Consider the following 26521-nt stretch of genomic DNA (forward strand, 5'->3'; position numbering starts at 1 on the left):
CTAACCTTGTTTTCCTTTAGTTACCATCATTAAATATGCATAAAGGTGGTAATGCATGACTCCTTGATAAATCACCTAATAAATCACTATGTGAGGGTTAAGTATGTTCTAAACTAAACCTAATTTTTTTGACTTGTAATTTAGCTGCTTAATGTTTTTTTCAGTCATGTTTATGGAGGTATAGTTTATAAACTGTCAATCTAATTTTTATTATAAACTTATTGAATGGGGCCATGCATGTCTTTATAGCTTATACATTGCCCCACAGAGTTTTTGGCACTCAATAAATGTTAAATAATATTTCTATTCAGCATTCTGCAGACAGGAAGCATATGGTAATAAATGTCAGAGTACAGGTTGAAAATCTCCAAAAAGTTGTATGTTATACTCTTTGGAAAAAGCCAGTTCAGATATTTTCATGAATGAAATTTATTTTAAAAGGGATTTCCTAGGCTTATATTTTACTTAATGATTTTCTTTAGCTTTCATTTATTTACAGATGAAAACTGTTCCTCATCAGAAATAGTTTACTATTAAAAATAGTATAACATTAATGCAATCTCATAAGAAAATATATAAATGATTTTGTAGGTAGCATAAAGAAAAGGTAATTCATAGTCCAAGGGATAGATAGTATGAAGAAATACCTAGAGGCTTAAGCAATGTAAGTCTTTATAATATGCTGTAGGAAAAAAAAATAAACACCACATAGTTCTAATGTCATCATGACTTAGAGGTGTATCACTACGTCAGCCAAGAAATGATTAATCATAATCAGGTATACAAAACCTTTAGATAGTATATATCTAAATGCTCTTTACAGAATTTGCTCATCCTGTTATTGATCTGTTAACCACACTTGCTTTGATTTAATTTTTGTGAGGATTTCTTTAAGGATTAGCATGGTCTGAATGAGAAGATGTCTGAGTTGGGCCATGTTAACCTCTCTAAGCTTAGGTTCCTCTTGTATAAAATGTGGATAGGGAATCGGCACAGCTTGGTTTGGTGCCTCTGAATCAGAGTCCCTTGTAAGGCTGTAATCAAGATGTCAGCTAGTGCTATAGTCATATTACTGCTTGGAGAGGACTCACTTCCAGGCTCACGCACATGAGTGTTGGCAAGCCTCAGATCCTCTCTGGTCGTTAGTCATGGCTGCTGCACAGCATGGCAGCTTATTTCCTCTAGAGTGAGAACTGAGAGAGTGAGTGTAGATGGATGAACAAGACATCCCATCACTTGTGTCATGTATTTTTTAGAAGCAAGTCACTAGGTCCTACCTAGACTCCAAGGGAAGGGGTCTGCACAAAGATTTGAACACAACCAGTCATTGTAGTAGGCAACCAATTTGGAGGTTTCCTACTATACGCATGATCCACAGATGGGAAAAATCATTGAATGTAGTCTGGATGCTCTGAAATTCAATTGTTTAAATTATTCTCAAGTCTTACCAAGAGCTGAATTCAGTAAGTAAAATGATTTTACAATTCCACATGAAATATTTTATTGACTCCTAGCAACAATTCAGTAAGTTTTGTTAGCCTCAGTTTTAGTGATATAAACTGATATATTGAGTGACTTGTTCAAGATTATATAATGAAATGAGCTGTAAAACTTGCAATCTTAGTATAAGTCTTCTGATTCTAAGCCCTATACGCTTTCCATTTGGCTATAACTTCCTCCTGACCAGTGCTGTTTGGCATTTAAAGCCATTCAAAGGAAGCATTATACATCTCTATGTATGTACAAATTTATGAATTTTATATAGAGAGATTCCTTACACAGATTTATAGAGGGAAAGGCAAACATAGATAACATTCCATCTTAGACTCTCATGGATGCTGCACCATTAAGAATTTACAGTATTGTTTCAAATGTTATGAAGTCAAAATCTAATACCATTATAAGGTTTGCAACAGCTGTTGCAGTGATACACCTCTAGCATAATAGTATCTGTTAGCCTAAAACTCTCCTTGCAGAATAAATACTATTTGGATGGGGAGATGAACAAACAAAACAGCAGAACTGGTTTGGTGGCTCCATTCTCCCTTGGCTCTTCCCAAAGCTCTGGACTCCTATGACTTAGGTGAAGACCTTGGGAACTCCCAGTGAATTTTCTGCTCCCTGTTTGTATTGGAGTAACAAAATAGTTTGTTTTGAATGGATGGGCTGCTTTCTTTGGTCCTAAGTTGTATCCTCTCCCTTTTTTGCTTCAGTCCATGAAGTTTCAGCCTATATGCAGGACCCCTCATGTCTGACATCAAAAAGTAGGGTGGTAACATATGCAAGCCAATAATAATTCTAATAATTCTAATTCGTTTCTGCTGCCCCAGTCGGGAACTCCTTACTAACTTCTTAAAATAACTTCGTGGGGGAGTTCCCAACGTGGCTCAGAAGTGAGCAAACCTGACTGGCATCCCTGAGGACGCGGGTTCCATCCCTGGCCTCACTCAGTGGGTTAAGGATCCGGCATGAGATGTGGTGTAGGTTGCAGATGCAGCTCAGATTCTGCCTTGCTGTGGCCATGGCGTAGGCCAGCGGCTGCAGCTCTGATTGGACCCTCCACGTGCCCCAGGTGTGACCCTAAAAAGAAAAGACAAAAAGACCTCCCAAAAAATAAATAAATAACTTTGTGGTATGGTTAGTAGGAACGTCTTTCTTTTTAAAAGCTAAAGTATGTAGTCCCTACAACTAAAAAGTGAATTTGGCAGTCTCAGGGTATATGGTCAAATATAGAAGACATTTGTATTTCTGTATAACTGGTGACAGCTAATTATAAAAATGGTATGGACTAGTTATGGTGTTAATTTAATGGTGATTACAGATAATTCTGTATAAAGTAAAATTGTGGTGTTATCAGACAAAATGCAGAGAAAATACTTTTCTTCTGACTTGAATGTACAGGAAATAGTCACCTTTCATATACACAGACACACACTTGAGTTTTTCCTTCCTTTCCTGTATAATCTGAGGATTGTGCTTTTTAGTAGTAGCTTGCTAATCCCTTTAAATAGCTCTTAATGTAAGTATTCCATAGTTTTCATTAACTGTGAATTTCAGCTTTTTTTTAAGTCTCTACTCAAAAAACCAGTTGTTTCATCCTTTTAGCCTGGTTGGTGAAGCAGCAAGCCTACTGCAAATCCTAAATAGTGTGATGTAGATGAGAGTCTAAGACTTTAATTACATGTCATTTTATTCATAACACTCAATTCCAGGAAGGAAAAAATGACTTTGTTGTTGTAAAAGACATATTATGTAAGTATCATTCATTGGAAACCAAAAATGATACTGTATTATAGCATAGACAACAATGGGAACTGATTTGGAAAATGCGCCCTGTATGAGAAACTGAATAATAGTGAAAGTTATCAAAATGGAAAGAAGTGTTAATGTGAAATCCAGCCTTCTCAGAAATACTCTCCTGGCCTGTTTGGTTTTGCTTTTGTTGCTTGTCATGCATGAATGAAAGCGCCACACTCTCAGGGGAGCAGGAAAGCCTCTGTGTAGGTTGTTTATTTCCTTAATCCCTCCTCCTTTGTGATTTTTGATGTCAGATCTAAAATGGAAAGCCTGTAAATATAATGATTATCACATGGATAATCACCTGCATTAGGAACCGCCCTGCTTCTCTATTCTAACCCTAGCTGTTCGCCACATGTCACATCCACTCTGTGGTTGGATTTTAACCTGACTGCTTCATTAGATTTGTGAAACTCAGTACGTGGCGCCCTGGGGCAGCACAGATGGGGACTTGCTTGTTTTCTTTTCTCACTTTTACTGCGAAGGCACGCTAAAAAGTCCTTTTCAATTTAGCGTGATCAGTTCACTTGGAATTACCCCTATATTTGGGACCTGCCTTACTATTCTGCCCACCATTTATGCCCTGACTTCTGACCTAATGCCTTTTCTTTCTCCTCCTCCATGCAGTGAGTGAATCTGAGGACTAAAATTCTGCTTAAAATTCTTACTGGGTCAAACTGTTTTTCTGTGTTGTTTTATTTGTTTTGCTGTGAGGGAAAAATAAATGTTGTTCCATCACTGTATCTACAAACACCTTCAGATCAGAGGTTAGCTGTGGGAAAGTCTGCAGTGATGTGAGCCAGCTGCCTTCTCTAATGGAGTGACTGGGGGCACCAGCCCAAGATCAAAGGAAGGTGGGAGGAAGTCAGAAGATAAGATCTTTTTAAGCCCTAGAACAAGTGCTTAGCTTTTCAGCGATAGGGCACAGCTCTGCAAACCTGTGTGAAGAGGGGGCGCTAAGAGAAAATTGAGTTGACTTTTCTTCAGCATTCACTCAGTCATAAATATGTTGTACGTATTACAGACGTCGAAAGTGTCCTAGGACCAATATTCCGTAAAGACTATTACCATAACAGATCACAATTAATTGTTTCTTACATTTGTATGAGCAAAACTGGACATTAAAAAAGACAACTTCACTACTGTATTAGAATTTTAAGTTTTTATGTCTTAGTGCAATTTTAGTCATACAAATCCTTCACATTAACTTTGTCTTACAAGTGCTCTAGGCTTCTTTCACTTCTCAGATGAAATCACTATAAGTAGCTCTTGAAGAGCTTTTTAGTTGTCTTTTTCATATAGCAATTAGCTTGGTTATTTCTTGAACTGGGACAGCTTGGAAGACTTCTACCTTGATATCTTTCAAACCTTATCCTTTTCCTTGATGTACACACTAGCAAATATTATTGACTCTGTGGTATACAAGATTCTCTTGTAAGTAAATTGTCAAAGAGGCTAAGCTTGCTTGCACCAATTGTCAAGATCATAATTCAATTTTTTTTTCTACATCAACTAAGATTAACTCAATCAGCTTTATGCTTCTCAGGTGAACAGCCTAGGAGTTGTCCTTTCAGCCTATTACTTTCTATTAACTTCAGTGTTTAGATGTAATCATCCATTTAGACCTTTTCAAACCTTAAAATTGTTTCTTTAAACTTATAGGGTATTAGTATCTTGGACCATAAGTGCATATACACTTTTTTCCCCCATGTTTTCCTCAACACATAGATAGTACCCAGATTTGTGCTGGAGACTGTAACTGTGCTTTCTGCCTTACATGGTTTGGTGCAGCCGTCGTTTCAGTTGCATTGGATCTGCTCACTACTCAGGCTCACATCCCATCCTTCTATTAATATCTCTTGGCAAAGATAATTTTGGAGGAATGTAAGTTAAGATGTAGAGGCTCTTGACAGTTGTCTGCAGTTTTTTTTTTTTTTTCCGTTTTCAAGAGGGAAGTGGAATTGAAAAGTAATATTCCACCATTTTCTATATTTGTACTAAAATTAAAATATATGCACAAAGCGGAGAGTGAAGAAAGGGAAAGAATTTGGTTACACAGATGTGTTTTTTGTCATTTGATAACCTATTATAAGGGCATTAGGGTAGAAAATAATGTTCATCAGATTATACCCTTAAGATATTTAATATCTAGAAAAACATTGTGTTTAAAAATTTTTAACTATTTTTTAAATGTTCAACATTTGTTACCTTGTCATGTTATATCAAAAGGAAACAAAAGGGTAGTTATTAGACTTTTTATAACAAAAATTTTCAAACAAGCAAAAAACCAAAAATACTGAATACGTATAGATTTAATCATTACCATTTTTTTAAGTTTTCTAAAATAAATTGTATATATCCTATTTTATCCCCACATACTTCAGAATACATCTCTAAAAATCAAGGACATCTTCCTTATCTAATTGGTAATTCCTAATATTATCTAATTCCCATTTCATAATCACATTTCTCCACTTGTCTCAAAATATATTTTATAGCTAGTTTGTTCAAAACAGTTTCCATTTAAGGACTATACATTAGTCCTGGTCATTTTCCCCCTCCCCACTTGATCATGACATTGACTTATTGAAAAGACCAACCTACTTGTCCTGTATAGTGTCCATTTGCTTTCTCAGTGTATCATTTAACTTGTTCTTCTATCCTCTGTATTTCCTATAGACTGTGAGATACTGAATTAAAGTTTTGAATAATTCATGTTAAAAGCTTTATATGTGATACATACTGCATCATAACAGAAGACACATTATATTTGGTGATACCATTATTAATGATGAGTGATAGTAGCATTGATAGTTGGGTTAAAGTGACGACAGCTTGACCTTCCATTATAAAGTTACTCTTTGCTCCCCTTGACTAGCATGTAATCTTTGATACTTTTAGCATCCATTGATGATGTTTGCCTAAATAAATTTCACTAGTGATTGCAAAATGGTGTTTTTTCTGAATCTATACATTTATTAGCAGACTTCTCTACAGAAGAGCTTTCTGAAAGGCATTGTTTTAATTAAAAACAACCATCAGCATCTTCCTAAAGTTTCAAATGATTTTCTTTCTTTGCTGGGGTCAAAACACCTGAACTCATGGTGACAGCTACAGTGAAAACATGTACTACATCTTCTTTATTTCAACTTGTGAAGTGTGTTGACATTATGCTGCCTTTTTTTCTATGTCAAGGAAAAAAGAAATCTTTTTTTTTTTGGTATAAGAATAAAAAATGAACTATGTGGGTATATTGAGATAATTGTGTAAAAAGAAGACTATTTGAATGAGTTTCAAAATGGATTATTTCTTCATTACCTAGCACTTTATAATTAACTGTTCTTTTTTTTTTTATTTCAGGAAGCTGCCACTTTTGCTAGAGAGCAAGGCTTTGAGGTGAGTTAACCCACAATTGCACACTAAACAGATCCTAAAGGTTTTTTCTAGCTGATAATGAAGTTCTTTTGGACAGTGATTGATGTGCTATTATACTCTCAGAGCCTCGCAGCAGTTGCCATGGAAACTTGGCAGTCGTCATGGTTTCTTTGTTCTGCCAGCACAGTGTTATGACGCACTCTGCTAGGTCTGCACCCAACATCGCCTACAGATGTTATTTATTGAATTTTGAAAAGCCTCTTGGGAAGCCAAGAGGTTGGGCACGGTTTCAAGCTGCCTCTGCAGATATGGGGCCTGTCAGTTTGTTCAGTTAAAAAGCTACCTCATTAGCTGCATTACATTTCATAAGGATTCACTGCTAAAGCAGTGGTGGAGCAAGACTAAATAGTGAAATATAATGTCGTTTAAATAATTTCAACCCTACCACATGTAGATTATCATTATGTAAATTAATTTCCAAAAGGTTGTACTTAACGGTTGTTAGGAACTGATTAATTTGGATCATGCCCATATAAACTTCCTGTTTGAATCTCTTTTTTTCCTTCTCTTTTTCTTCTTCTTCTTCTTTTTTTTTTTTTTTTTTGATAACATAAAGCTCATAAGTTTTCTGAAACAAAATATTGACAATTGCTTTAATTTCCAGGTCCTCATTCTATTTTCCTGATAGAAGTATTATTCTGTCAAAATTCCAAATTCCATGTGGTTATTGTTGGCAAAATTAAGACAACAGACAATAAAATGTTTTTACCTATGTAATATCCAACTTCCAATCGATTGTTAGAAAACAGTGGCTAATCCAAACGCAGGTTAATTGTTAGAGAATTACCTGAGTTTTTGAGTTTTATGAGTATCATATTTATTTAGCCAGAGCTATGTAGGATACTGTATTCTATACAGCAACTTGGGATGTTTCATGGTTGTAATTTTTTAAAATTTAATCTGACTAGAGCTGGAATGTATAGCTCTCCTTATTTGCATACTCAGTATTGTCTACCATCTACTGAACCTGTGAGCATTGATTGGCTGTATTAGTAAGCTCACTTAGAGCTTGAACTCCTTAGAGAAAGATGTTCTATGGATTCGTGATGAAACTGTTACTTAAATATACTAAAGGCAGATTCATTATCAAGCACTGAAGCAATACTTATGTATGTTATCCTGGTCATGGGGTTTGACAAGCAGCTATGGAGTTTCCTTTTCTAGGAGAAAGGCAGCGAGCATGTGGAATAAGTATTCTATTCCCAAGGTCCTACGAGAAAACCCTCTATCGGAGTAGTAAACTCTGCTTCATAATGCTCAATTAATGGGAACTATGATGGTTTCTCAGGCGCTTGCTTTTTTTGTTTTAACATATTCTCATGAATATGAGGTTGAGTCACATGAAGAAGAAGGAATAAAGATTTCCAAGTAATTTTTATCTCATTTAAGTCTCACTTTGTAATTTCCCAAACTGGCAATTGAGATACAGAATTAAATGTAATCAGGGGACTATTCAATTTAAAAGTCAAATGTTTTGATCATGAGACTATAAGTAAATGTTTTCAGTTATGTTTTTTAAAGTTTCACTGACATTAAATTTCAGTATTAACAGCTGACATTCTCTATTGTTACCTCAAAATTCTCCAAAGATAAAAACTTGTGTCCTGTTTTTTGTGCTAACATTTTAAAATGTATTTAGTTCCAGAAAATAACCAATTTTGTAGATGCTTAGAAATATGACATGTTGTATAACAAATAATCATGACTCACTAGCACCTCAATAATAATAATTTTAATAGTTTATTAAACCTTACTAATTCATAGTTTTATTGCTCCATTGAGCTTCATGCTTTGACTATGTCTGGCTTAAATTCAGTCTTAGCAACAAACTACTTGGTCTCTTTTATTGTAACCAGCACCGTAGTAACTGTTCCATTAGTTCTTACTTATTGATTCTGGAATTGTTTCTTTTACCATAAATCTGCCATAACTGATTATAGCATATAAACAAAGTGATGATGATTATAATAGTACACCTTATTACCTCCTGATGTAGCAAAATGCCTCTGTTGGTGACCCTGATAGTGATATGTTAGATTGTATAAATAGTACACCTTATTACCTCCTAACATAGCAAAATACCTCTGTAGGTGACATTGATAGTGATATATTAGATTGTATTGTGCTGTGTCACTTTATAGGTTCCCCAAAGTATTATAGGCTTTGTAGATTCTGTAAGAGCCATAAGTAGAATGACCTCAAGTAAGTATTGTTAATAAAAATAATCCATGGATGGAATGTTCTCTAGAGAAATTGAGTGGTTTTAAAACATCATTAAAGTTTCTTTAGTCCATTAGTAATATGAAAGCATAGATTTGAAACTTGGTATTTTTAAAGACTCAAATAGGAAGAAATCACTTAACAGTTTAATATCTGTGGAAATGTGTCATTGCTCTCAAATCTAGTGTGACAAACTAGACAAAGTCTGCATGTATCTTATTCTTCCCAACTTTAATTTTACTTCTTAATTTGGGGCATAAATGAGAGGAGAGAAATGAAAAATTTAAAGAGAAAGGAAAGGTGAACATTTTTTTCTTCCCACAAGTCCACTGTCCTACCCTCATTTTCTATTATAAATCCCAACCAGTTCCCAAAGCCACTGAGTGTTGCCACTAGTGATCTGTCTGCTAACAAAACAATTCAAATGCCTCTAAAAATAACCAGTGTCTATTCATCAGGAAATATCCTCAGCAGCATTGTTTTTGATGTTCTGTTTAGCTTCTCTGCAAATTTTAGATAATCTTTCTTTTTTTAAAAAATATGTTTAATCTTTAAAATGAATTGGGCAATTTTCAGTTCAAGAGGAGACAGCTTTGGAGGGCACTGGAGAATGAGATAAGAACTGGAGCTGAGCACAAAGCAGAAGAGAGAGGAATATATATATATATGGAAGATTACGTAGTGCCTGATTTAAATGACAGACCTGCTAAGAATTTAAAATGACAATTCTTAGGGTAAAAAGTTTCATGAGGCCTTTTATTATTTTGGAAAATCGGTTCAGACTACAGCATGTTTTTATTTTTTTTTTAATAATTTTTTTTATTTTCCCACTGTACAGTACAGCATGTTTTTAAATCAACCTTATCTTGAGCTGAGCCAATTAAAGTTTGTATTTTTAGAACCTAAGTAAAAATAAGGTACTTAAAAACATGTTTCATTATGAAGCCTTTTTTTTTTTTAGTGTTTATATATACTTTTAATTTTATTGGAGTAAAGGTGACTTACAAAATTGTGTTAGTTTCAGGTATACAGCAACATAAATCAGTTATACATATTCATATATCCATTCATTATGAAGCCTTTTAAAAGCAGTATTGAAAATTGATTCAAATTAAGGTGAAGAAACACCTCCAAAGCCTAAATAAAAATAATCTTTGTATCTTCATTCTCAGTGCAATAGAGTGTATGCCAAATGATGAAGAGAATTCATACCTTTTCTCTTGGTTCATTTATTCACTTTTACTCCAAGCAACAAATTTTAATTTTCTTATTTTAGATCTCTAAGATACACTACTTCTCAGCATAGAGGAAATGAAGCAGTTCTTATCCATTTTCCTACTTTCCCCAGAGCCCATGACTACTCAGAGGCTTCCAGACTTGTAGTCTTTTTCTGACCAATGACAACTCTATCATCTAATAAAAGGGATAGAGGAAAGTACTGAATTGTGCTCTCTAATACGCATCCACTAGCCATATGTGGCTATTTAAATTAAAATTAAATAAAATTTGGAAGTTCCCTTGTGGTGCAGTAGGTTAAGGATTTGGTGTTGCTACAGCTGTGGCACAGATCATAGTTATGGCACAGGTTCAGTCCCTGGCCTGGGAACTTACACATGCTACATATGCGGCCAAAAAAATAAAATAATCAAATTAAATTTTTTAAATTTAGTTCACATTTCAAGTGTATGCATAGATAGGGACTACCATATTGGACCCAGAGTAAATAGCACATACACATCATCACAGACAGTTTCAACAATCAGTACTAGATAGAAGGTACACAGTTTCAGGAGGCATTTTTTCCCAAAGAATTCTCCAAGATTTTTCCAAGTTTCCTGTAGTCTTCACAAATACAAAGAATGCAGCGAATGATTACCAAGAGTTTCTGTAATAAGATACTAAGTCGGGTCCTGCTGGCTAAGAGAGTTCAGTACTGCTTTTTTTAGGTTACTGAGTCCCAGAAGAGGATAGTTTTAAAACAATAGATTAGCAGACAGTGGGTTAACAATCCAGCGTTGCCGTGAGCTGTGGTGTAGGTCGCAGACGCGGCTCAGATCCCGCGTTGCTGTGGCTTTGGCGTAGGCCGGTGGCTTCAGCTCCGATTCGACCCCTAGCCTGGGAACCTCCATATGGTGCGGGAGCAGCCCAAGAAATAGAAAAAAGACCAAAAAAAAAAAAAAAAAATAGATTAGCAGAAAGGGATAAGATAGTCTTCAAATTCTCTTTATTTAATCACTTATGCATTTAACAAATATTTACTGAGCATTATGTGGCTACCACTTTGATAGACCCTGACGACAAGATAAAAATCACCAGAATGTACAGTAAAAAATGCCAGAGGGCTTCTATTCTACTGTGATGGTCATTGGACTGACTGAGAAAGTAAAACTTGAAAAATAAAAATATCTAGGCATGACAGAAAAAAGCAAAACAACAGGGGAAAAAAAATTTCAAACAGGGAACAGAGCACATAGGCCCCAAGGCAAGAGAGAGCATAATGTACTCTGTTCTCCGGGAACTGACAGGGGGTCAATGTGACTGTAACGGAGTGAGTGAGAAGGAGGTAGTATGAGATAAGACAGAGATTGACACATCATATAAACAACATAATTATTACAGGAGTTTCTATTTGGGAAACAAAGCAGTATATGCTATGGTTAAGTGAAGCAATGTATGTGAACACCACAGTTGGTCTTGTAAAGGAATAGGTAGGTTGTGACAATATTGTTTAACATACATATTATCAGCTTATTAAATAAAGAATAAAGAGAATATATTCTTTAATTTGGAAAACAATGCTAAATTTAAGGTGTATGATCACCAGTGACATAAGAGCATAATTTAACATTTATGAAATGATTCACAGTTTATGAAAATCTTTTCTAACATATCATTAATACATTTAATATTCACACAAACCCCTGCAGGTAGGTAGGCATCTATTGTCATGTCAGTTCAACAGAAACCATAAGCTACATGACTTGTTCAAGGTCACATAGCTAGTACATAGTGGAGCCAGGATCAGAGCTCAGATCTCTGAGTCTGGTGCTCTGTGTTTATAAACCATACTTCTTTCTTTCTCACATTCTTACATATTGGAAGAGAAAAATCAGGTTTTTTTTGTTTGTTTGTTTTTGTTTTTTGGTGTTTTGTCTTTTTAGGGCCACACACACAGCATATATGGAGGTTCCCAGGCTAGGGGTCTAATCAGAGCTGTTGCTGCTGGCCTACGCCACAGCAACGCCAGATCCAAGCCACGTCTGTGTCCTACACCATAGCTCACAGCAACACCAGATCCTCAACCCACTGAGCAAGACTAGGGATCAAACCCGCAACCTCATGGTTCCTAGTCAGATCCGTTTCCACTGTGCCATGACAGGAACTCCGAAAATTAGATTTTTAAGTGAGTAATTCTGGAAATTCAGAAGTTGAAATTCATGAGGGTAAAATAAATACAAGCCAGAATAATAAAGAAAAAAGATATTACAGTTAAGTGCAAGATCAGCAGTGACTTGTGGCTGAAATGATTTGGGATGAACATGCTATAGTTTTATGAGAACAACAACAAAAAGCATGTTGCCAAAATTCATAGAAGCAGTATAATTTGTGGATAACATAGAAGAGTGTAATCCCTGGAGTTAAACTTTGTGGGTGCTAGTCCTGGCTCTTCTTCTAGTATATTTTATGACCCTAAGAAGTTACTTAACCTCTCCATGATTCAATTTCTTCATCTATAAAATGAGGATATAGTAATGGTGTGTACTGCCAACAGTAGTTAAGATTTAATGAGTGCTTTAGAGTGCTCATAGCTCTGTATACATAGCTCAGCTAAATTTATGAGCTTTCTTCTACTTATTCTTTTTTTTCCCTTTCTTGCCCCTTATTAGATACCATCATTAAATTTTTGATACTCAAAACTCTTGAGGCCCTCCTTTCTAGAGATGTTTGAGGCAACTCAGGAATTGACAGTTTTGGAAAGTATTAAAATGGCAGTCAATAGATGAAATGGCTTAATATTTATTAAGTACTTAGCATGTGCTAAATATTGCGTTAAGCTCTTTCACTTGCCTTATCCTCTTTCATCCTCACAAAATCTATTTTTAACTTTTTATTTTGAAACAATTTTAGATTCAGACAATTTGTAAAAATAGTACAGAGAATTTCCAGATACTCTTCACTCAGCTTCCGCTAATGCTAACATTGTACATATTGAAGATATAATGCTCAAAACCAGGAAATTAACATTCATACAGTGTCAGTAACTGAACTACAGAATTTATTCTGATTTCACCAGTTTTTTCCTCTAATTTCCTTTTTTCTGTTCCACAATCTAGATTAGGTGATTCAGGAGGGACACGAGGTTTTGTATGAACTTTGGATTTGGGTACAGATAGAATAGGCTTAACCTTTCTGTAAAGATTTATCTTTTATATTTGAAAAGTTTCTTTCAGTCTTGAACTGCATTTTTATAAGATTTAATCTGAGACATTAAAAATGGTTTCTTTGATTAAGTGACCAAAGCTTCCACCAAAAAATATATCTTCCCACAAGACTGGTATAAGACACCTGAGTCTCATTCTTAGTTTATTCCTTATACCACCTTAAAAAAGGACCTCTATTTAAAAAACATCCAGTACGTGCATAAGATTCTGCCTCCAATATGATAAAGTGAAATTTTCTGGAGCTTGCCTCTTATCTTTACTAAAAATGAACTATACTCAATCATAAATAAAAATCCTACAGTAGTAAAATATGTGTGTCGTAAGGAGATTGAGAGAGTATATGTGAGTAGTTTTAATTAAACATACATATTTATTTGAGAGAATGAAGATATTATTATAAGACATTGGCATTTTGGTAGGTCCTTTCAGCTGTTACCAGTCATTTCTAATAGTCTTTCTCCTAAAACTGAGGGAATTTCTTATCTTATCAGAGTGCAGTCTTAGTCCTGTTCTAAAATAAGCAACCAAAAGTGAAATTTTTTCAGTCAGCATGTTTGAAAGGTCAGCAGCATTGTCCTACCACAAGTGGCTATTTTTTTCAGAAAGAACAGTTCTCTAGAATCATGGTGTTAGGTATAGGAGAAGCTTAGCTTCATATATCATCTGGAATTTCTTAAGTATCTCATGAACAAACAACATACAAATATTTCACTAAAGATTGTCATACCTTTAAAAATGTCATGGTTTCTGATGTTGTCTGTAACGGATATGATTTGTCTGCTTTATTTACCTAAATTTTTCTATCCTATATATGCTAATTAATTTCCTTTATGACATTCAGACATATTTCCCCTCTGGCATTTGTTTTTCTCTCCATAACTATTTGCAACTTTGCACAGTGATAGAGCAATCTACCACCAAAACCCCAAACCATGGACAATTTTAGAGTCCCACTGAATTCAGACATGGGTTTTTAAATTATCTAAAATTGCTGAAAACATGATTCTAAGAATATAACCCATAACTCAAGAGTTAGATTTTAAGACAGAACATTTATGTATGTAAAACTTCTAAGACTATGTGATATGAAAAATAGCATGAGGGTTTCTAGAATTAATTTGTAATTTTTTAAACTTTGTCTTTTAAAATTCTTTAGGAAACAGCATCTTTCTCTTATTTTCATTCTCTGAAAACTTTGTCATTATAGTAGCTGCATTATTTCCAGAATGAGCAATAATTACGCTTTGTTAACCACTAAAATAATTCAGTATTCTCTTTTTACAAATCTCTCCTTATTGGAAATTTGAAAACTGACTGGATTTGTGTTGATATTTTAAAATTATTGTTAACTTTTAAAAATATGATAATAGTTGATATGGTTATGTTTGAGTATTTATCGTTCAGAAATTCATTCTAAAGGAAGTTGTCATGTGGCGCACCTGGTTGAGGATCCAGCATTGCCACAACTGTGGCACAGATTGCAACTGCAGCATGGGTTCAATCCCCAGCCCAGGAACTTCCACATACCTCTAGTGTGGCCCCCAAAAAAAGAAAGAAAGAAATACTAAAGCATTTACTTATGATATTACATAGTTTCTGAGATTTGCTTCATAATAATATAAAAGGCAGGTAGATGAAGATGAAATAAGATTCATCAAAAATTTTAAATGTTGGAACTTGATGGTGGATTCCTTAAAGATTATTGTACTCTTTACTTTTGTATGTGGTTAAAATTTCTAAATAACTCTCAACAGATGTTCAGGTCTCTCATAATTTGAACAATATATTGATTTGCTTTTAGTTTATTATAGTGGTTATGAGAATTTTTTCCTCCTTTCTATTAATAGACTGAAGATATTAAAGAAATAGCCAAAAAGACACAAGCTCTGCCAAAGGTGAACTCGAAGAGGCAGCGAATTGTGATTTTCACCCAAGGGAGAGATGACACTATACTGGCTACAGGTACAATTGGAAACTGGGGGAGAAACCCATTATTATGGAGATTAATGATTATAACAAAAGTCTGTATTATTTCTGTCACAGTTATTCAAAACAATGTACTTTTTCTTTTTTTACTACCTTAACGTATTTATCTTACCCTCACACCTATCCCTACTCCTATCTCAGGCATCCACCTTCTATTCTCAGTGTCTGTGAGTTTGGGTTTGTTTGTGTGTTTGTTTGTTCTACATGTAAGGGAGATCATACAATATTTATCTTTCCTTGTTTGATTTATTTTGCTTAGCACAGCGCACTAAAGTTTCATCCATATTGTTTCAGATGACAGAAATTCCTTCTTTCTTTTTGTTTTTTTTTTGTCTTTTTCCTAGAGCTGCACCCATGACATATGGAGGTTCCCAGGCTAGGGCTCTAATCTTTTGGAGCTGTAGCCGCTGGCCTACACTAGAGTCACAGCAATGCCCGATCCGAGCCGGGTCTGCGACCTACACCACAGCTCATGGCAATGCCGTATCCTTAACCCACTGCAATCATGGCTCCTAGTCAGATTCATTAACCACTGAGCCATGACAGGAACTCCAGAAATTCCTTCTTTTTTATAGCTGAATAATAATATTACTGTGTGTGTTTGTATACCACATTTTCTTTATCCATTCTAAGTGTCTATCAGTGGACACTTAGGTTGTTTCCATGACCTGGCTGTTGTAAATAATGCTACAACAAACATGGGGATACAGGTATCTCTTTGAATTAGAGTTTCTCCTTTTTCTTTGGATTAATACCTAGAAGTAGAATTGCTGGATCATATGATAATTCTACTTTTAATTTTTTGAGGAGCCTCTATACTGTTTTCCATGGCAGCTGCACCAATTTGCATTTCCACCAACAATGCATAAGGGTTCCCTCTTCTCCATGTCCTTGCCAACATTTTTTTCCTATCTTTTTGGTAATAGCCATTCTAACAGGTATGAGGTGATAACTCATTGTGGTTCTGATTTCTATTTTCCTGATAATTAGTTCTGTTGAGCAGTTTTTTGTGTACTTGTTGACCATCTATTGTCTTCTTTGGAAAAAATGTCTATTCAGATCTTCTGCCCATTTTTTAATTGGATTATTTGGTTTTTCACTCGAGTTGTATGAGTTCTTTTTACATTTGGATGTTAACCTATTATCAGATACATGACTTGCAAATATTTTTCTCCCATTCCTTAGGTTTTCTTTTCATTTCGTTGATCGTTTCCTTTGCTGTACACAAGTGTTTTTAGTTTGAAGTCCCACTTATTTATTATTGCTGTTTTGGCCTTTGCTTTTGCTGTGAAATCCAAAAAATCATCATCAAAACCAATGGTAAGGGCTTATTCCCTTTGTTTACTTCTAAGAGCTTTTTGGTTTGAAGACTTACCTTCAAATCTTTCATCCATTTGAGGTGATGTTGTGTAGGTTGTAAGATAATGGTCTAGTTTTATTCTTTTGCATGTGGCTGTCTGGTTTTCCCAGCACCATTTATTAAAGAGACTATCCCTTCCCCATTGTATATGCTTGGCTCTTTTGTCGTAAATTAATTAACGATATGTGTGTGGGTTTGTTTCTGGGTTCTCTATTCTGTTCCATTGATCTGTGTGTTTGCCTTTATACTGATAACCATACTGTTTTGATTACTCTATCTTTGTAATATTGTTTGAAATCAGGAAGTGTGATGCCTCCAGCCTTGTTCTTTTTCTTAAGATTGCTTTAGCTGTTCAGGGTCTTTTGTGGTTCCATACAGATTTTAGGACTCTTTGTTCTATTTTGAGAAAATGTACCTTTTATTGCTTGGGTTTTTTTAAATTTTTTTATTATAGTTGATTTATACATCCATCATTTTTTATTTTAATAAATACACCTGTCTTCTCTTAGTAGAAAAGCTTTCATTTCCAAGAATTTAATTTATTAAAATTAAGTTGAGTTAATCCACTTTGATTTAGTTTATTTACTTTGATATTTTAGAGATATTGTCAGTCTAGAAATGTTTTTCGGGGGGGGGATACATTTTATTTACCAAATACCTTTGTTTGAGTAAAATAAATTTATCTCATTATAAGCAAATGAAATTCAGAAGTAAGTTATTTCCTGGAGTTCCCACTGTGGCACAGTGGGTTAGTAATCTGGCTTGTCTCTCTTCAGGCCCCAGTTTGATCCCCAGCCCTGGAACTTCCATATGCTGCGGGTGTGGTGCAAGAAGGGAAAAACAAGGAAAGAAAAAAGCTATTTCCTTAGTTTTAAACCTCAAGAAGAAAACCTCACTTCAGGCATCTCTTTAATAGCTCTCATAGAAACAGAATAGAAATTTCATCTAGTAAATAAATATCTTTTCATTAAAATGAGTAATATTGTCAATATGATACTCCCTACTATTAAAGACAAAATAAAACCTTTAAATACTGTCTGAATCATTAAGATTAAAATCAATCATTTAGTTAATAAGTATTATAAACAATAGCAGTGATTACCTTTGTTTTGTTCAGTACTCTATTGAACACTGAAATTTAAGATAGCCTTAAAGATCTAACTGGAAAATAAAATTAATACACATCAAAATATGAATACAACAAAGTATAATTATACTTCTTAATTATTGGTACAGACTGTGCAAACTGTACAGTTATATTGACTGAAAGAAGGAGATCAGTAAAGCTTGAGGAAAGAGATTATACGAATGTGGAGTAAATTTTTATTGAATTAACTATGTAAGGGTAAAATGGGTTAAAGAATTAATTATGGTCAAATTGTGGGGAGAAAGAACCCTAGAATTATTGTATTCCAGCTTTCTTATTTTAGAATTGTCAAAAGCAAGATTCGGAAATTTATTTCCAGATATATATGTTTCAGAATAATTCAGAGTGGTAAATAGTGAATTTGGGTTATAGGTGAAATGAGATTTGTTCATGAGTTAATAATTGGTGGAAGCTGGGTGATGGATATATGAAGGATGGTCACTATGCTATTACTTCCACTTGTAAATATGTTTAAAATTTTCTATAGTTAAAAGTATATATGGAGTTCTCATCGTGGCGCAGTGGTTAACGAATCCGACTAGGAACCATGAGGTTGTGGGTTCCGTCCTTGCCCTTGCTCAGTAGGTTAAGGATCCGGCGTTGCCATGAGCTGTGGTGTAGGTTGCAGACGCGGCTCGGATCCTGCATTGCTGTGGCTCTGGCGTTAGCCTGTGGCTACAGCTCCGATTCGACCCCTAGCCTAGGAACCTCCATATGCCACGGGAGTGGCCCAAGAAATAGTAAAAAGACAAAAAAAAAAGTATATAAAATATGGGTCACCATGCTGTACAGTACAAAATTGACAGAACATTGTAAACCAGCTATAACGGAAAAAAATAAAAATCATTATATTAAAAAAGTCACCAAATTGAAAAAAAAGTATGTAAAACAGAAAGAAAAAAGTAATTTTTTAGACCAAATTCAGAGATATTAAGTTATGTTCCCAAAATATATTGATATCCTTGCTAAGCCTTGAATTTTAAGAAGGATTTAAATAAAGGAGGGTAGTCCAGTCAAAGAAGATCATGAGTAAAAGTACCAGGTACTATAATCTTTCACTGTTGCGACAGGAAAAGCCATGTTTCGTTTGGTTTTTGGCGGCAGCATGTGGAAATTCCCAGGACCACTGATCTACCAGGGAATTTCTCTCCATGTTGTTAATTTGTACAAGACAGAAAAGTAATGTCATGAAAATGTAACCCTGCATTGATAACTATCTGAATTGCTGTCTTCCTATAATGTGTCCTTTCCTGTCTTAGCAATGAACTCTCTTTAGAAAAGCAAAAAACACATAGATTTCTTATCTTATAGGAACTGTTGTACTGCTTTCAGATTCATAAAATGCGACTTGTTCCTCTTTATGGAGACATTTATTTTAAGGCTTTCTGTATTCCAGATATACATATTGTACAAGTGCCTTCCTCACTGTGAATTTGCACAATTTTCCCCAAAATGAAACCTTTAAAATTAGCCTCCCCTTACTGTGACTGAATTTCCTTGTCAACTCATTTTGTCCTTTATTAAATCTATTAAACCATTCTTAGGGTTGCTTACCAGCAGGAATTTATTTGAGGAACGACTCTGGCTAATCTTTGCTGTTCCTACTATATGAAAATGAACTTAAATTAGAGGATGCACTATATCTGCAATGCATGATAAATACAAGATGGATAGAGAATCTGTTCAGTGGTGTCAGCTACAAAAGCAAACATGATAAATGTTAATGCAGTTTTGAGCCCTGGGATAAGCTATTCAATGCACAGGCATAGCTGAATCTCCTTGCTATGTTGTTATTCATGGCAGCCAAATAAATGTCAATAATAAAAGAGAATTAAAGATTTTCATTTCCCAGAGGCAATCCTCTAATACGGCTTGATCTTTCATTTCATTTGTAATTCGTTCTCATGTCAGGATGCAATCATTCGCCAGGCTCTGGGTGTCATGTTAAGTCATTTAATAATGATTAAGAACATAAAAATGCTTGGCCTGTGGGGCAATTCACAGAAGAAATGCCAATTTGTTATTGTTTTTCCTCCTTTCCTCTTGAATATGGATCAGCTTCTTCCCACCTCCTAGCATTAAAATACTAATGGAAGATGGGGAAAGTGCCCCTTAATTTACTGTAAGTGACATTCCAGAATGGCACAAGGCAGTGCTAACACTTATTAAAACACTAATTAGGAATCATTGTTCCTAAAAACTTACACTGTAGAGTATTTTTAAATGGTCACTGCTAAGTTTGTGGCATTTAGCAATAATGTAATAAAATCAGTTTCCTTGGTATTTAATTCTAGAGGCCATTTTTCTTTGGAGGTATGGTATCTATAAACCACTCTCTTGTTTTATAAATGTAATTATTTGAATTCCTCCTCTCTAAATTGCTTGTGAATCTAAAGTCTTTTCCACACCCTTTTTTTTTGGCTGCCTCTCTTTCAGTCGGGTATCCATCCTTTATCACTCCAGCCCAGAGATTTTGTCACATACCAATCATTGTTTTGTTCCTTGATTGAGTTCTGTGCTTTTGGGGATGTGAAGGGATTGGGTAGGGATGGCCCGGCGACTGAAGAGTAATAAGGATAGGAGGCTAGGGATGAAGGAGAGGAAAGAAAAGACTCTATCCATTTTGATTCTTTTGATAAATGTTGAATGAACCTGTTTGGTAGCATGGGAGTCAGGTTAAGGAAATCATTTCTGTGTCTATAAACTTTAAAAAAACTAAGACCAGGAGTTCCCCTTGTGGCACAGCAGAAACAAATCCGACTACTATCCACGAGGATGCGGGTTTGATCCCTGGCCTCACTCAGTGGGTCGGGGATCTAGCATTGCCATGAGCTGTGGTGTAGGTCCACAGACAGCTCAGATCCTGCCTTACTATGGCTGTGGCGTTTGCCAGCAGCTGTAGCTCTGATTTGATCTCTAGCCTGGGAACCTCCATATACTGTGGGTGTGACTCTAAAAAGCAAAAAAAAAAAACAAAAACCAAAAAACTAAGACCTAATGTTACCTACTGGACTGTAGCTACTAATAAGGTTGTCATATATAAACATCTGATTTATTAAAGACAATAGTGCAAATATTTTGTACATATATGAATATTATATATGTGCATATGTATACATGTATCTTTATAGTTTGAATTTCTCCATTTCTGTTCTAAATATATCATTAAAAATTAAAAGAAGTGGAGTTCCCATCGTGGCACAGCGGAAATGAATCTGACTAGGAACCATGAGGTTGAGGGTTTGATCCCTGGCCTCGCTCAGTGGGTTAAGGATCTGGTGTTGTTCTGAGCTGTGGTGTAGGTCACAGACTCAGCTTGGATCTGGCGTTGCTGTGGCTGTGGCGTAGGCGGGCAGCAGCAGCTCCAGTTGGACCCCTAGCCTCTGAACCTCTGTGTGCTGCAGGTGCGACCCTAAAAAGACAAGATCAAAAAAAAAAAAAATTGGAAGAAGCAATAGAACTTTTGTTCTAAGTTGAAAGAATGCATTTGACACAGTGTCTCTTAAGAGACAATAAAATTGGTCCACTGAAGAATAAATTGTAGACTTTTCTGAATACTTTTAGAATACTTTCTGGGCTGTTTAAATTATAATGTTGCCAAAATGGGAAAAACAGATTAAGTCAGAGGTTTTCAACTGGAAGACTGGTGTTGTCATATCAGAATCATTTAATGGGATTTTGGTAAATAGAGCCCTGATTTCATAAATACAGTCAATCTGATACATCCCTGTGAGGAATATTGAAATACACATCCTCAAGAAGATGTATGAGAATATGGGTGATGGAGTCTGTGGGAAATGGAGTTGTGTATTTATTGAAAAATCTCCCTTAGGTGATAGAGCAATGTTGTCTACCCTCCATCTCTAACTTTGAGAATCATTGAATTATGTGATTTGATAATGATGCCTCAAGTTCTATGATCCTGTAGGATGATGGAAACAAAATCTTTAGTAGTAAAGCTTTTAGTACTTTAGTAAGTTAGACCTTGATGAATGCTCCTTTTTCTCAATAAATCACAAAGTAACAAGGACCCATCTACAACTGCAAGCAATCTTCATATTACTTTATTATTATTTTTATTTATTTTTTTATTTCCCAATACATTTTTTCCTACTGTACACATGGTGACCCAGTTACGCATACATTCTTTTTTCTCATATTGTCATGCTCCATCATAAGTGACTAGACATAGTTCCTAGTGCTACACAGCAGGATCTCATTGCTAATCCATTCCAAAGGCAATAGTATGCATCTCTTAACCCCAAGCTCCCAATCCACCCCACTCCCTCCCCCTTCTCCTTGGCAACCACAAGTCTATTCTCCCAGCCCATGATTTTCTTTTCTGTAGAAAGGTTCATTTGTGCTGTATATTAGATTCTATGTGTAAGTGATATCATATGGTATTTGTCTTTCTCTTTCTGACTTACTTCCCTCAGTATGAGAGTGTCTAGTTCCATCCATGTTGCTGCAAATGGCATTATTTTGTTCTTTTTTATGGCATAGTAAATGTAAGCTGGTACAACCACTATGGAGAACAGTATACAGAACTACATAGAACTACCATATGACCCAGCAATCCCACTCTTGGGCATATATCTGGACAAAACTTTCCTTAAAAAAGACACATGCACCCGCATGTTCATTGCAGCACTCTTTACCACAGCCAAGACATGGAAACAACCCAAGTGTCCATTGACAGATGATTGGATTGGGAAGATGTACGTATACACGATGGAATACTACTCGATCTTCATATTACTTTAAATAGTCTCCAGTCTTTGTGGAGCTTATAATTTAAGATAGTTACATCATAGTGTCCATTGTCATTTCATTATGAGTAAATGAGGTTTTGAAGTTTCTTGTCTTCTTGTTCTTGAGTCCTTAAACTTGTCACTCCATTTGCTAGTTAAGTTTTCATGTTCTTTGATAATAATCAGTGCTGTCCATTTCTCTCTAAGAAAAGGTCATTGTGGTTTGCAATTCTGGTAGGCATAAAACACAGAAGGTGTGCAAAAGAAAATGCAAACTCTAAAGGAAAACCATCTCAGCAGCTGGAAGAATAATGTCAGCACATCATCACAACTCCTACTGCTACAAAATATTATTGTAAATCATTTTGAAAATGTTATCTCTACTGCAGCCAAACCAGTTTTAAATCATGTTCTTATTGGCATAGGTTGGTAATGGTGCGGATAAAACAAAGTAGGTAACATTTTTTCAGAATGTCTGTGTATGGCATTCATAGAAAAAAGTTCTTACAAGCTGAGATTTTACAGAATATATATTCTTTAGCTATGAGTGAAAACAAGTAAGTCATTGACTCATGTTTCATATTAGATTTTTGTAAGCGCAAAAGACAAAGTCCTTCAATTAGCCAGGAGGTCAAACATAATCTAGAATAACGCATATGGAACTGTCACATACCTGACGAAGTAATATCTTTGGGGCATGGTTTGTATGGTTTAGTGATCTCAGGCCTGTCAAGAAATGAGACTTCTTTCAACTTTAACCTTTCTATCAAAGCTAGAAGCAAAATTGGAGACAGCCTATACTGGACAAATATTAACCCTATTACAGCCTTTATTTCTTGAAGGACTTTTATTCAAACTTACTGAAGTATAGATTACACATAGTAAAATGCACATACTAAATAACATGTAACAACCACCATAATGAAAATATAGAACATCTTGTACAGTTTGTTTTGAAGTATGGTATGGATACAAAATTGGTACATCTTTTTTTTTTTTTATTTTTTTTTTTATTTTCCCACTGTACAGCAAGGGGGTCAGGTTATCCTTACATGTATACATTGCAATTACAGTTTTTCCCCCACCCTTTCTTCTGTTGCAACATGATTATTGTGAACACACCTGTGCCACTACCACCAGAACAAGTAATAGAACACTTCCAGTACTTTAGAAGCCACCCCTTGAGCCCCTCTTCTAATCATTATCCCATCAAATGTAACCATTTTTTTTGGCTTCTACTGCTAACAGTTTGTTTTGTTTCTTTTAAAAACAGAATCACACATTATATAGTTTTCGCTTACTTTATTCCCATAATCTTTTAACCTCTATCCTGCTTTTTGACAACATAAATGCTCTAGGCTCCTGTGTTTTACATGCATTAGTCCCAGAATCAGCTGCTTCCTCCTGTAGCCCCAGTTCCTTTTATTGGCAAATGGTATTCAGAAACCCAGATGTGGGTGCTAGGTATGCTCATTGCTCATGAGAATCATCACTTCTAGGCCCTCTTACAAATAGATTGGCAATATATGTATTTTATAACAACCCACGATAAACATCCATCTATATTTATTTCTATACCTACTTATCCATTCATATATTTAAACTCCATGAGTTCAAACTGATACTTCTGGTTCCAGTCCAGTTCATTCCAGCTTTCTTCTTTCCCTTATTTATAACTTCTTTCTCTGACATTGAAAGTTCTGGTTCTTGTTATCTAAAAATGTGTTTACTTATTTGTTCCATCCTAAAGTAGTTTTGAATTGCTTATCCACACCCTTGTGAGAAACATTTCCTTAATAGAGTACAGTGTTAGTTTACAGTTCTTTATGTCTTTGGCTCTGCAGTATGTAGTCAAAATGCTGTTACCCAACAGTAACTTTAAGTTGGTTCTTTTATTCCATCCACTTCAGAGTGGTTACATTATTTATTTGTAATACAGTCATGTTCTTTGGTTAAAGTTTGTATTCTATTTTGGTTTCCTTTCATATCTGGTTTGGGTTTTTGAAATAAGTGAAATTCATTCTTTCTGGTGTCAAGTTCTGTGTATTTGACAAATGCATAAGGTTATGTAACCACAGTCATAATTATAATACATAATGGTTCCATTTTTCAGTTCTAGTTTTCCAAAGGGATGGTACCAATTTATACTCCCACCAACAGCATATAGAATGGCTTTTTTTCCCTCCACATCTTCGCTAACATTTGCTACTATCCATCTTTTTAATTTTAGTCATTCTGTTTAAGTATGTATTGGTGTCTCATTGTAGTTTTAATTGGAATTTTCTTATAGTAATGAGGTGGGGCACCTTTTCATTTATCTGCTTATTAGATTGTCTTATTGGTTATAATTCTTTTTGCATTCAGCATGTCAACATGCAAGTCTTTTGTTAGATGAGCCTTTAATTTTAATATAGTCCAATTTATAATGCTTCCCCCATGGGCAGTAACTTCTTATTTATTTATTTTTCTTTCTTTTGAAGAAAATTTTTGCATACATCAAGCTCATGAAGATCTTTTCCTATTTTTCTAAAAGTTTAATTTTTTTCATTTTTTTCATCTAAATCCACAGTCCATCTGGAAATAGAATTCATTTTTATATATGGTATGGGCATGATTCATTTATTTTGCCCATATGAATGAGTAGTTGACTCATCATCTTCTTTCTCTAACTGCACTAAATTAATACCTTTGTTACATTTCAGATGATGTCTTATCAGTGAGTCTTTTTCTAGACTACCTATTCTATTCCATTGTTCTCTTTATTCTTGTACCAGTTTACACTCTTGGTTGTTTATTTATAACCAGCTTTTTTATCTGGTAATATTGGTTTTCTTATTTTGTTCTTCAAGATTGTCCAGGTTTTTTTGGCCCTTTGCATTTCTACATAAATTATGGAATCAGCTTGTTGTCCCCCACTCCTGGTTTGTTTAATCCTTAATGAAATTTTTATTGAGATTATGTTGAATCTGCATTTCAGTTGGGGCGAATTGAAACGTTGTAATATTGTGCTTTCCAATCCATAGAATATTTCCCTCTGTTAATTTAGGTTGTCTTTATTTTTTATTTATTTATTTTGTCTTTTTAGGGCTGCACACATGGCATAGGGAGGTTCCCAGGCTACGGGTCAAATCGGAGCTGCAGCCACCACAGCCACAGCCACAGCAACAAGGGATCCAAGCCATGTCTGCGACCTACACCACAGCTCACGGCAACTTGGGATCTTTAACCCACTGAGCGAGGCCAGAGATCAAACCTGCGTCCTCAAGGATGGTCAGATTCATTCCCACTGAGCCATGACGGGAAAAACACTTGTTTTCAGTGTAATACTCTTGTATATCTATCTTTGTAGGATTCCTAGTTGTTTTGTTATGTTACCTTTTTTTTAACGGATCCCTTTTAGATTTCAGTTTCTATTTGTTTTTTTATTGATTTGTAGATTTTTTTTATAATGACCTTGTTTTCACTTACTAATTTTAATACTGTGTCTATTTATTCTTTTGGATTTTCTGTATCCATAATGATAAATAATTACAGCTTCATTTCTCTCTCAGTTTTTCAAAAATTTTCTTACTACACTAACTTGTGCAGTAAGGCACATTGAATATGAATATAGTTGTAATAGTTATATTGAACGTTTTTGTCCCATTTCCAATCTCAAGTGAAAAAAGCTTTCAATATTTCACCAAAAAGAATAATATTTGCTACAGGTTCTTTGTAGATATTCTTTATCAGATTAAGGAAGTTGCCTTTCATTAATAGTTTACTAAGTTGTTGACTTTTTTTTTTTTTTTTATTCATGGGGGATGTTGAATTTTATCTAGTAACTTTTCTGCATCTGTCAAGATTACTGTATGATTTCTTTGTTTTTGTTTTTGTTTTTCTT

The 26521-nt window shown here is 35.0% G+C and overlaps 1 protein-coding gene across 10 annotated transcripts in view; it reads left to right on the forward strand.

The window, feature by feature from the left end:
• The window catches only part of ADK (adenosine kinase), a 481834-nt gene that overhangs the window by 380261 nt on the left and 75052 nt on the right, over positions 1-26521 (forward strand). For 4 of the 10 annotated variants that reach the window (XM_084997382.1, XM_003359240.5, XM_003359241.5 and 1 more), the window contains 2 exons: positions 6658-6693; positions 15242-15356. In XM_084997382.1, the coding sequence (XP_084853508.1) occupies positions 6658-6693; positions 15242-15356 (151 nt within the window). Of the gene's footprint in view, positions 1-6657; positions 6694-15241; positions 15825-18478; positions 19700-26521 lie in introns of those variants that run through there. The other 6 variants (XR_014828152.1, XR_014828151.1, XR_014828153.1 and 3 more) reach the window with 6 other exon arrangements.

Source organism: Sus scrofa, chromosome 14, assembly GCF_054392235.1.
Source record: "Sus scrofa isolate SSC_HxYL_T2T_F1_AM1 chromosome 14, Sscrofa_HxYL_maternal_Yorkshire_Landrace_v2.0, whole genome shotgun sequence".
NCBI classification, from domain to species: Eukaryota; Metazoa; Chordata; class Mammalia; order Artiodactyla; family Suidae; genus Sus; species Sus scrofa.